The 13,197-nt window shown below is 34.9% G+C and overlaps 1 protein-coding gene across 13 annotated transcripts in view; it reads right to left on the bottom strand.

Annotated features, from left to right (window-relative positions):
- The window catches only part of LOC6636187 (uncharacterized), a 14,531-nt gene extending 2,237 nt beyond the window's left edge, over positions 1–12,294 (bottom strand). The window contains exons 1-11 of one of the 13 annotated variants that reach the window (XM_015168505.3): positions 11,427–11,570; positions 11,278–11,341; positions 10,755–10,798; positions 9,182–9,802; positions 8,820–8,912; positions 7,732–8,148; positions 6,541–6,625; positions 5,957–6,145; positions 2,124–2,360; positions 260–714; positions 81–198 (exon numbers count right to left, since the gene is read on the bottom strand). In XM_015168505.3, coding sequence (XP_015023991.1) covers positions 81–198; positions 260–714; positions 2,124–2,360; positions 5,957–6,145; positions 6,541–6,625; positions 7,732–8,148; positions 8,820–8,912; positions 9,182–9,802; positions 10,755–10,772 — 2,233 coding nt within the window. In that variant the 5' untranslated portion in view covers positions 10,773–10,798; positions 11,278–11,341; positions 11,427–11,570. Of the gene's footprint in view, positions 1–80; positions 199–259; positions 715–2,123; positions 2,361–3,570; positions 3,633–5,956; positions 6,146–6,540; positions 6,626–6,813; positions 7,278–7,731; positions 8,149–8,819; positions 8,913–9,181; positions 9,803–10,754; positions 10,799–11,277; positions 11,581–12,209 lie in introns of those variants that run through there. The other 12 variants (XM_015168503.3, XM_032433170.2, XM_002059641.4 and 9 more) reach the window with 12 other exon arrangements.
- Positions 12,295–13,197: the final 903 nt, after the last annotated feature.

Genomic DNA, 13,197 nt, shown 5'->3' with positions numbered 1-13,197 from the left:
ACTAAGAAAATTAATGTTAGAATTAGAAGGAGGCCTAATGATATTTTGTTGTATTCTTTTGAAATTACATTTGCCTTTACCTCTTGGTAGTTCAACATTGCGACCTCCCCAGCCTTGTGCCACGCTTGGCTTGTATGCCAGTTCTCTTTGTGGATTGCTGGGTTGATTGGGTTGGCCTTGGACACGAATGTTATGTAGCTAAAAGCAAAAGTTTCAGATTAAAATACCATACCATATACTTCAAGTGCTAGAAATTAACATTTTTATACGGATCCTGTACGTTGTTCGATAAGCCATAATAAGGGGCAGGCTGTCGTGACGGCAACTCTGGTATTGAACTGGGAAAATCGGTGACATCTTGATTGAAATGCACAGGTGACGCTTGAGAGGCAATCGGTGTTTGGTTTTGATATCTGGAGTCCTCCAAAAATGCTGCGCTTGCCGAGCCAGTCTGAAGGGCAGCTTCCCAGGGTGATTTAACCACCTGGACACCTGGCTTTGAGTATTTCTCAATGAGCTGATCCTGGTGAAGATTTAGTTGAACCCGATGCTTTCCAGCATCCGAATAAGCTGGCAATATGCTCGGCGAGGTCGCCGGCCTTGCCTGATATTGTTGGTAATCTGGAATACCAGATGGACTGTGAATGCCGGCATTTGTCTCGTCGACTACCCAATTTTCAGCCTTTCTACGACGTTTTGCAAAGAGCTCAGCTCCTTGATGGCGATGTTTGGATATATGTATATGTATATATTTATAATTGTTTTGGGTTTTCACAATTATTTTAGTTGTTGTTTATAGAAGAGCAGCAAGCAGGCCGAGGCGGCGGCGGCGACGAGCAAAGCAATGTTCGAATGGTACATGTTATTAATTAAATTAAATTATTAGATTATTTAATTATCAAAACCTTTCAAATCAAGCAATAAATCAACAAAATTACTAGGTTTGCTATCTCTGCGTAGAACAAACCTATTATTTAAGTTATTTATGCTTGTTTAACTGAGTATGTGCATGTGTGTGTATGTGTATAAATTTAATATAAAAACAAATAAGAGGTTCTAGTCGGGAGCTCCCGACTAGGGGATACCCTGAAGCCTCCTCTTCCAGAAGCTATATGTCATGTTTGGTGACTCTAGCTCTTGTTATTTACCAAAATTGCCCAAGAAACAGGATATCGATATCGATTTTTATCGATTGCTTGGAAACGGAGTAAGTTATCGATTATCGGAAACAAACTCGATCTGCGCGGGAACTAGGAGCATCTACATCTAATGTCTATAGCTCTTATATGTTCTGAGATCCTTGCGTTCATACATACGGACGGACGGACGGACACACAGACGGACATGGCTAGATCGACTCGGCTATTGATGCTGATCAAGAATATATACTTTATGGGGTCGGAGATGCTTCCTTCTGCCTGTTACATACATTTGGATTTTGCAGAAATACAATATACCCTTATACCCATTTTTTATGGGTTCAGGGTATAAAAACGAGAAGATTTAATACCCTTGCAGGCCCAACTCTTTCATAAGAATCATAGTGATGTGGCCGTATCTAAGAAGCACAGGTTAAATAGTGCATAGAAAATAATAATATCTTGAAAAAACAAACAGATTTCCATGCAAGAACCTTCTTTTCGACCGATTGTTCCAATGGGAGCTATATGATATAGTGGTCCGTTGTTGATAGGGGTTTGCATATATATGAGGAGTATAGTAAAACTAATAAATGCCGAGTTTGGTCAAGATATTTTGATAAACAAACAAATTTTATACAAGAACCTACTTTTCAGCTATATGATATAGTGTTCTGATCCAGTTGGTTTCAACGTATGTACTGTGTTCAACAGAAAGAAGCACTTCTGCAAAGTATCATAAAGACAGATTTTAAACTGAGAGACTAGTTCGCATAGAAACAGACAGACGGACTTGGCTATATCGACTTGGCTGTTGATACTGATCAAGAATATATATACTTTATGGGGACGGATATGTCTTCTTCTATGCGTTGCACATTTCAAGACAAGGGTATAATAATAGTGTGACTGTTTTATCATTTGTGTGCATGTTGTAGTACTTAAATTCTTATTGCTAAATGTAATGGAATTAAATTTGTTTACCTCGGCCTTTTTGCAGTTGCAGCGCAGTTATTAGCTCAGCGCAATGGTCAGGTGATAAAAGGCCTGATTCAACATTAATAGATTCTTTTAGAGAGTTATAATCGCGCATTTGTCCTCGTGGATTCATGACTAGCTTTAAGGGCATTTTTTCCAGCTTATTTAAATCCGGCTTCAAAATCTCTTCCGTATTTTCTTTACTTAATGAGCGTGTTTCAATAATATCATCTTCTTCTATTTCTACAATATGGTATGTTATTTGTAAGTTTAGGTAAACGATTTTTAAACAAATTAATTAATCACTTCTTTTTTTTCTATAGGCTCTCAATACAGTACGACAACAAGCATAATATATATTATAAAATTGATTATTTGTTCGTATTGCAGGATGTAATAGTAAAATATGAATATGTTGGTAATATCAAAGACAATATAAACACTAAGATGAGTAATGCCCATACATTTGAGTGCGAAGCAAAATTTCTAGCCTTACTTCTCATCTGGCTTTCCCGCTTCACACGACACGCCGCTGAGTACAGGAAAGTAGGCACAAAAACTATCGGTGGCATCTGGTCCAAGCTCGCGAGTAAGGGAGTAAGATATACATATGATGTATTTTTGAACCTCTTACTCTACAGGAAAGTGCTTGGCGCACTCTCTTCCATTTGACTTGTGCGATAGAACGGCAACGTGGCTAACTTTTATCTCGCTCGCACTTACTCTCAGCTCTCAATACTCTCTCTTTATGTTTAGGGATCGTTTAAATGTGTGTGTGTGTATGTGTCCGACAAGCAAAACTGCACAAAAATTCAATTTTTCCCAAATGCTGAGGCATTTCTACCCTTTTGAAGGCACGGCTAATATGCATTTAGCATGCATTTTAGCTCGCTATAGTTGGTATGGGTACCCAAGCGTTGCCATGTGTGCATTTAAAATATTTTGGACTCGGTATACACGCATACTTGCATATTTTGTGTATGAATAGAAGCATTTAGGCGCTTGTGTGCCTGTTGCTTGCCTGTCTGCCTGTTCCCGATGTAAATTTAACAAGATTATGGGAATTCTTATTTTCGACCTCTTAACATACCCACACACATACAATTGTGAATGGGCAGATCATGGGCGCAAAAGAAAATATCAATATTGGCACGCGTCTGACGCGCGCCCTTCTTTTTTAAGATTTTGATGAATGAATATTGACCCCTTATTACCTGCAGCCCGTTGGGCCGAATGGGTCAACTTTTGGCAAGCCCCTGCATATGGAGGTCAACTGACTGATCACCAAAATTATTCAAACTATAAATATATAATCGATCTTTTTTTTAATTTGGTATATTTTAATATTTTAAAGATTTTTATTTTTACACAAATTTTATTCATCAAAATCTTAAAAAAGAAGGGCGCGCGCCAGACGCGTGCCAATAATAATATTTTCTTTCCGAATAAAAAATGTTACGAATCAAATTCACAAATATATTAAAAAATGATTTGGCTCTTCATTTCTAAAGGGATCTGCAAAAAGATATGGGTGATGTCAAGTTTAGTATACCGTTGGATGAAAACTCCTATGTAGATAAGGATGAAAATCTGGATTATGTAATTAACATCTTATAATTATGTGCGTAAACTAATTTAATTATAAAATGTTTTGAATTTGTTGTATACTCTATTACTTTTTTTGAAAATATCAAACAAAAAATACCTTAACAATTTCAGTTTTTTGTTCAGCTTTTGTTGAACAACATCTGTTTTGAGCTTTTTTTAAAGCAGATCTAGCTTTTGTGGTTGTTCAATAAATGGCAACACACAAAAGAAGTTAGTTAGATTCATTCGGCGCTCATAGAGCCGAAGCTGAGAGTACATTCTATTCTTAGATTTTTCGCTGTTTCAGATATGAAAGAGCAATTAAACTAATTTGGTTTTTACTCTCAATTTTCGAAAAATCAGGCTGAATAGTGGGATCTTATCAACGTTTTTATATTGTCTTTGGTAATAGCCTACATAGTTTTTAAACTGAGGGATGCAAAGCCGATTAAATACGATACAGAACAGAAACGAATGTAATCAAAAAAATTATTAAAATTATTATATCTGGGCAATTAGATATGGTTTATTTAAGACTTATTCATGCTCAACAAGTAAGAGGTTCTAGTCGGGAGCTCCCGACTAGGGAATACCCTGAACCCTCCTCTTCCAACATCAAATTCTATTTTTTTAATTCTATTATTCTATTTTAGAAGCTATATGTCAAGTTTGGTGATTCTAGCTCTTGTTATTTACCAAAATTGCCCAAGAAACAGGATATCGATATCGATTTTTATCGATTGCTTGGAAACGGAGTAAGTTATCGATTATCGGAAACAAACTCGATCTGCGCGGGCACTAGGCCCCTACATCTAAAATTTCAAGTCTCTAGCTCTTATAGGTTCTGAGATCCTTGCGTTCATACGTACGGGCAGACGGACAGACAGACGGACATGGCTAGATCGACTCGGCTATTGGTGCTGATCAAGAATATGGATCGGAAATGCTTCCTTCTGCCTGTTACATACATTTGGATTTTGCACAAATACAATACAAATCCTTACACTCATTTTTAATGGGTTCAGGGTATACAAATATTTGTGTACTTTACATACATATGTGTATGGATATATAAATATGAAAATATAAGTTTAGTTAATGCTGCAATAATATCGAAATTACTATCAAGACACAAACATCTTTTACAGTGTAAATATATCTTCCCTGCCTAGATCCCTGACAGTCTATCTAGTAAGTCTTTTGATGTATGCCTGTCAACTTTGATTTCATTATATTTTAATATATATTAGTAAACAGTTGAATCTAATGTTAAAGTTGCTTAAAATATTGAATTTGCTCAAGTTTGTAGATGATTTAAGATTTTATGTGTTTCTAACTTGCAATAGCCAAAGTAAGGCACAGATTGGCTGAACTGGCAAAATTGACCACCCCAACTCCCACAAACCTATGCCTGAAACAACAATGTTCAGAGCCAAACATTATTTTAAAATCATTTCTCCTACACAATGCTGTATTTCGATTGCATCAATATATACTTTTTATGTTTAGATAACGAACAGTTTCTATTTGATGACCTAAAAAGTATACAGTGGACCCTCGGTCAATGAACGCCCCATATAGCGAACATTTCGCATAACGAACACAATTTTTTGGGAAAAAGTTTCTCCCAACGAACGAAGTTTCGCATAAAGACCATCGTAAGCCTTAATCGCATGTAAAATTTCTGTCTGTGCTTAGCAATGACCGCATTCTGCAGACTTAACAGTTGCACAGTTGAGATAAAATACAAGACTTAGTTTTCTACACAAACTCTCAACATGTTCAGATAGCAATCGAAAGAACGATTTCTACGCTAATTTCTTCATTCCATTTCAGATTGACTTCTTCCGTCCAATATATTATCAGTTCCTTAAAAAATTGTACACGTTTCATTTAACTATCTTTCAATAAAAACTGAACTTAAAATATTTTAGAATATTTTTTTCAGTGCTTTAAAAATTTTGTTGCATTTTATGTTACTTTCTTTCAATTAAAAGTTCAAATTAAATCATTAAATTAGAGTGTATATTTAATGACCTAAAGCGCATTATTTTATTTTACATTGATTTATATGGAAATATTGGTTTTGCCTAGCAAACGTTTCGCATAACGAACAAGATGCTGGAATCAATTTTGTACGTTAACCGAGGGTCCACTGTATATATAAATATGTACATCGTATTAGAAGTGTAAACGTATAAAACCTAAGGGCAAAACAGGACCTTTTATACATGCATTAAGAGATCTATTACCTTGGCCAGAACCTTCGTGAACCCATTTTACGGATCGTTTTTTCCGATTCACATACATTGATTGACCCTTAGAGGTTTGATTGCTTATGTCGCTCAATGAATGCGATATTCGGCGAGCAAGCTCAACCTGGTCCTCCACGGTTGGATGCAGTGATGGGGAATAAAATGCTGATGAGGCATAGAGTTTTCCTATTTTGAACAAATTTAAGGTAAATTCCATTGATTCACTCAAAGTATTGTTAAAGGCGATACGTAATCCACTCTGATTCCTAGGTAACATGAAACTAAGCCATAAAGCACAAAGCGAATTTCAGATATAGATATGTATACAGATATAAAATATGTATACATATGTAAATATAAATATACATATAATATATGATAATATATAATATATACATATAAATATATGAGTATCATTTAATATTTGATGAAGATGATTAAGGATATGTGTGAATATATTTATATTTTTCAGCTTACAATTGTCGAAGGCTTTTCGATTGGGTAACCGCCGTAAATATTACATATTAAATGTTATTCATTTTACGTATCACCTTTCTCAATTCAATTGAAATATTACTTACGGTTCTTTGGCAATATTTCGGGAGCATCTGTAGCTGGTGTAAATATTTTGCGCAAATCTACAGTCCTCGACAAGTTGGATGATTCCTATTTTAATTAACATACACATTCATACTATTTTCTAAATTCAATCAAATTGTATATGCAATGAACTTATATTCGAAATTCATGTACTATGTATGCTGTCATTCGTGTATATTGTTTATATTATCTATCATTCATATCGACAGATATGTACATATAGTATGTAGAGCCTTTTGCAACGATCTACGTACATTTTTCCTTTGCCACAGTTTTGTGCTCAATTCGAGCAAAATTTTTTTCTTGCTTTCATCATAACGATCGCTAGGTCGAAAGCCACGTTTCCTTTCAATTGTACAATTGTTAATTTGGCCATGTGACCTTTCCAGATCACAAGAATTCCATAAAGATTGGGATAGACCCTTAATATTGGACGTTGAAAAGCCTTTTTGCATGTTCAGGCACAAATTGGACTCGTAAACGCCTTCGCCTTTCGTATAAATAAAATTTTCTTAACAGATTCACATTCATGTGAATGTGCGTGTGCTTATGTTTGAGTATATAGTGAATGATGTGTGCATATATTTTAGAAGCTCTCTCTTAAAGGCTAATTATAGAGATACTCGGAGAGTGGGTAACAGATAACCAAATGAATTTGAATACTGCGAGTTTCACACACACAAATTCAAATACAAATACAGATACAGATACTCGAAGAGTGGGTAACGGATCACCCAAATGAATTCGAAATACTACGAGTACCACACACAAAAACAAATAGAAATATATATAGATATAGATATATACGTAAGATATATATGTACAACATGCATATGAGCGAGTAAACTGAGTAAACAACGAACAAAATATACATACTGTACATATTTTACTTTAGAATGTGAAAGTGTACCATCATGCTCTTATAATTTGGACCGACTCTTTTATACAGACAGAGGGCAGGAGGGAAGGGACGGAAAGACGAGCATGGGTAGATCGGATCTGCTCATCATCCTGTCTGTTACATTAATAAATGCAAATTTACCCATATACCCATATAACACATTTTCTATGCGTACAGGGTACACAAATAGGTAGACCGACCATGTTTCTTGATTTTCTTAATTAGGATAAGTTTCTCACTTTGTGATATAAGTAGTGCTATTGTGGCCTACCTTTTTGTCGTATGAATTTTCTAGCTGGCTGTGAGCCCTTGTGTAATCCTGTGCCACTTTTGGAGCTATCTCCTCCTTGTGCTCATTGTGGCTCTGGAACTGCTTCTGTTGTTGATACTGTTGCGCCCTCAACTCTTGTTCATTCAATTGATTTTGCTGATACTGTTGCCCCCTCAGCTCCTGCTCCTTCAATTGATTTTGCTGATACTGCTGCGCCTTCAATTCCTGTTCCTTTAATTGATTTTGCGCAAACAACTTTTGAGCCAATAATTGTTGCTGTTGAATCTGGTTGGCCAGCTCCTTTTGTTTCTGGATAAGTTGCAGCTCTTGTTCCTTGAGTTGCGTTATTTTTTCTTGTGCTTTTATATTTATATCAATATCAGATATAATGTTCTCTATTTCATTATTAATATCCTTCTGAAATATAAGTGCACATGTTATAATAACATATTAAGGCAAACAGTTTCGCCTTATTTAATGGGTATTGTGTAGTAAGATAATCATCTAATTACTTTTAAAATCCACAAAGTAAACGCCGCTTCTTGCAAAAATAACATTTAAGCAAGTAAGAGGCTCTAGTTGGAAGCTCCCAACTAGGGGATATCTTGATGAAATTTTTAACAACAGATTTAATTGTACCAAAGAAAATTTGTGTATTCTCAAAAAGGCATTTGTATTTAAATTGTGGCTTAAATTGCTCAAAATAAGGTTTTTATATCGATTCTTATCGATGAAAACGTGTCGAGCTGTCGGAAGCATCGGAAACAAAAGCGTACTGCGCGGACATTAAAAGAAACTACATTATAATTGCTAGTCTTTAGCTCTTATAGGTTCTGAGATAATTGAGTTCAGACGGACGAGCGGGCGGACGGACAGACAGACGGACATGGCTAGACCGACTTGGCTATTGATGGTGATCAAGAATATATATACTTTATGGAGTCGAAGATGCTGCTTTCTGCAGGTTTGAATATATACATTATACCCTTTTTACCCATTTTCAATGGGTTCCGAGAATAAAAATAGTTTTTAAAATACGGAATATTTGTACATACAATAAATATATAAAATATTGTGTGATTACTTACATTTGCGTTGTTTATTTTTTCAGCTGAGTCTTGGGCTTTTTTTACTTCTACGGCAACAACTTCTGGCTGGGATTCATCTCGGTCATCTTTATTCTAAAGAAATCAAATTGTTAGCAATAATAATTAGAAATTGATGAAAATGTTCGCTCATCCTCAGATAATTGGCTTAGTTACTTATTAGAATTCAAATCAAATAATACAATATTTATATTTTCAATAAAATAACTTATTTAAAGGTTTAGATTTTGTAAATATATATGTAATATATTGTATATATATAGTGTATATATTCAAGTTATCGAGCAATCGCATTAAGTTTTGAAATTCGAGCTATTATTATAGGTTAATAAAAGGTTTTATACTTTTTTAATCTTGGCCTCTGTCTCTTCTCCCACGTCTTCATCATCAGACGTACTGTCACTCTCTTCGGATTCCTCTTCCTCTTTCTTTTCGGAAACACTAACATTTTGTTCTGCGGCATCCGTAGATGTATCCGGAATACTTGATTGCGAGCCACTTTTGTTAATAAATTCAGCGGTTTCTGTAATCGGATCCGATTCCAGTTCGGGCTTTACTGGATGCGAATTTTTAGGTTCGGCTTTTATCTGGCTGTTATCAACATTATATACATTATCTTTAATGGAAGCCAATCCATTTTTAGCTATAGCAACTGTTGATGATGTCGTTTCAGTTTCCTTCTGCGAAGTCTCCTCTTCGCTATCCTTTTTCGTGACAACGACCGTGGTTGTTGTTTGAGTCTCTGTAATGGGAACTTCATCGCCATTATCCTTTTTAGTTGTAACGATTGTAGTTGTTTTGATCTCTGTATGACGACTCTCATTGTCATCTTCTGCACTAGCCACGTCCTCATTAACAATTGCATCGCCGCCTTTCTGATCCTTGGTTGTGTCGGTTGCTTCAGGTGGCACATTTTCTTTCGAGTCCTCAACCGATTCGGTATTGTCGTTTTCACTTAATTTCGTCTTAATGTCAAAATGAAAAACAATAACACGTTATTGGAAGCAATTTGAGGGTAAGCACTTATGCACTTATGTAAAAAGCAATTGGCAAGCATCGTAATATTGCATTTTAATGAAAAATGCGCATCGTCTATTGATCGTAGCGCATATGCTTTGTGACATTCATGAACACAGAAGCCAGACTCAATAGTTTATAGATAGCATATATTAAGCTGCGTCTCCTGATTGACTGAACGCGTAGCTTAAGCCGCATGGCTTGACCGCAAGAGGGTTGAATCTGAAATTTTTACAGAAGACGGTAGGTCGACGGTCCAAATTCAGCAATAATTTTAAATTGTTATTGTTGTTATTGTTGAAGGCTATGTTGGGTGCCATTTTCTTATTATTATAATATTCAGTATTAGTTTGAGTAGCCGATGCCGGTAATTTTTTCCAGTCAATAATAAACAACTAAGAGAGTCTTTAACTTAAAGATACTCCGCGTAAGTAGTAAAGGTAGTTTGGGCATACGCCAAAATCCAAAATTGTATGTATTCTACAGCCATTGATATAACGATCAGAAAATAAACAATGAATTCTGCTAACGCTAAGAACTTTACAGTCGGGTACAGCCGTCTGTGCAATACTCTCTTGTGCTTTAAGGAAATAGGGCTATGTGACCATTTGTAGCGATTAAATCGAATAGAGATTTTCAGTAAAAACCCTGCAAAACCGAAATACTTTTTTTAAGCTGGTTAACACGAGTGGATATTCTAAATTTTTAGTCTTCATTGGTATCGAAACCAATATATACCTTTTTCCCGGTGGGCAGAGTTCAAATTATATATAGCAATTAATTGTCAAGTACTTTGTATATCTAAAGAATGCACGACATAAAATGAAGTAGATGAAGTTTGAATTATATAAATTGTAATGAACTTGATGAAAAATACAAATTTTCAGCTTTTGCACTTACCACAACTTCAGAATCCATTTTAAAAGTTATTCAAAACAGTTTATCTAAAGAATTGTAAAAATGATCGTAATAATTAAAGTCTATAATAATAAACTTATACAAGATAGACGGACAGATAGGCATAACAACAGGATATATGCATAAAAACATTCTATTAGATCCCCACCTGTTGACACCGTTTATTATTTTTACGGTTTTGTTTTATATATATTTATATATGTGGTACATATGTACACATGTATGTGCATGATATTTCGGCCTATGTGTGCATATATGTATACGTTTAGGCAAGCACGAACACATATGTATAAACATATTTGAAAATATATTAACTACATACAGATGTACATATTACATAGAGGACATTCATATATGTAGTTCTTTGTGCGTTTGAATTAACATTTAAATAAACAGGTTTATATTTACAACTTATATAACTGTTTGTTTATCTGTATGCTTATTTTTTTAGAGAATTTATTCAGGTTTTAAAATAACATTACTTAATCAGCTTGCTTTAACTTACCACTTGTTTGCTTCAATTAATTATACTCGTCCTACGCGGCAGAGTCCCACCCAAAATACGCGGTCTAAACTTGTGTAAGTTAACAATAAAATTAAAATACCATCCGGACTAAAATAATAACCTCGAATGAACAAAATATATCTACATACATATGAATGGATGTATATGCCGTTCGATTCAAAGAATATGAGTGCACATTAAAGATAGCGTCCACACTGTCCACATTCTATTTTTTTCCTATATTGCCAAGTTCCCGCACATTCACAATATAGTATTTTAACATATACATATGTAGAGATATATATATTCATACATGCATACACAACCACATGCGTAAACATATAAACATATGTATAAATTTAAATACATGCTCTATATGTTTATTTAAATACAGTGCTATATTAAAAGCCGTGCACACACAATCGACCATATGTACCACACATACATACATACATGTTCCTACTTCATATAGATTTTGCTCACAATGGCCTAAATATCCATTTTATTGGGCATAAATTTACAAATACACAATAGTTGTCCACATAAAAGTACTTAAAAAGAGTCGAAATGTACATACATACATATGAATTTATTTATTAAAAGAAGGTATTTTTTTAGTTTTTAGCAATAGGACCTTGAAGACTTTTAAACATCATTATATAGTATTTTCATTCGAAATATGTATAACTTAATTTTTCTTTAAATTGTATAATTTAATATAATTGAAATTTGTTGCCCATAGAATATTTAGTGCCTCATAGCAAGCGTTGATCTTGCTATTTTTCCACTTTACTATAAAAATAAACTCCACTTAACTTAAGAAAGGTTCGTTAGATTAAATATATACTGACAGATCGCAAGGATTTATCGATTTTGTGGGTCCAACTGGGTAAAATATGTATATACTTTGTGGGAATTTAAATCTATATTACCAGATATATAAGTAATAGTCTTTAAAAAATATCCGTCGAATATTGTTCAGAGTTGCAACAATTTCGCTTCAAATTTAATTTAACAGCTGATAGCCGATTCAAAACATCTGTCTCTCAGTAACAGCACTATCGACCTTAATAGCTACCGATAGTTCGATTTTTCCCTACAATCAGAGCATAAGCGATGTGCGTCAAGTTAGCGGCGGTGTTTTACAATCGAATTTTGGTACTTGCTATCGAAAAAGTATCGGTCATTTTTAAATGCATTTATTTATGTTTTTAAATTTAAATATGCTTAGATAAGCATCATTTCGTTTCTTTACTATATAAAACAAGTAAGAGGTTCTAGTCGGGAGCGCCCGACTAGGAGATACCCTGAACCGTCTTCTTCCGACATCAAATGCATATATATATTCTATTTTAGTAGCTATATGTCAAGTTTGGGGACTCTAGCTCTTATTACCAAAATTGCCCAAGCAGGGCTGAAGTAAACAAAAACACAACAAAAGAAAAAATATAAATAAATGATTACTAATATTAATTTTGCTTATTTATAACTTTTCCAATCAATGTGTATTTAAGCCCAATACAGCCTCCGTAGCTGGGGTGCGTGCAGACACCGACTTTTTAAGACTTTTTGGGGTGGCAGGCATCTCTTTATAACCGTGACGGGCTTTGGCTGATGCTGGAATAGTTAGGTAGGGGAATGCAGGGCTCGACTGATGTTGTAAATATTTCAATCCGTTTTCGTTCCTTCTTGGGCATGACCCTTACCTAACCTGCATTCATTTTAATAAGTTTGGGACTATTGTCTTTTCCTTCGACCAGACAAAGTTGTACAGCTGTGGGCTCCGTTTTCTTCGCCTTTCTGGGCCAGCGTTTGGGGCTACAAAAGGCTACGTTCGGCACATATCAAGAATTGACACTCCAAAATTCTTGGGGAACTCACATCTCTATTTTCTGTTTGACAGCCTGCTTGGTGGCTTGC

This window comes from Drosophila virilis, chromosome 6, assembly GCF_030788295.1.
Source record: "Drosophila virilis strain 15010-1051.87 chromosome 6, Dvir_AGI_RSII-ME, whole genome shotgun sequence".
Taxonomy (NCBI): Eukaryota; Metazoa; Arthropoda; class Insecta; order Diptera; family Drosophilidae; genus Drosophila; species Drosophila virilis.
Note: the sequence above shows the minus strand (reverse complement) of the source record. Positions and strands in the feature narration are given on the sequence as shown.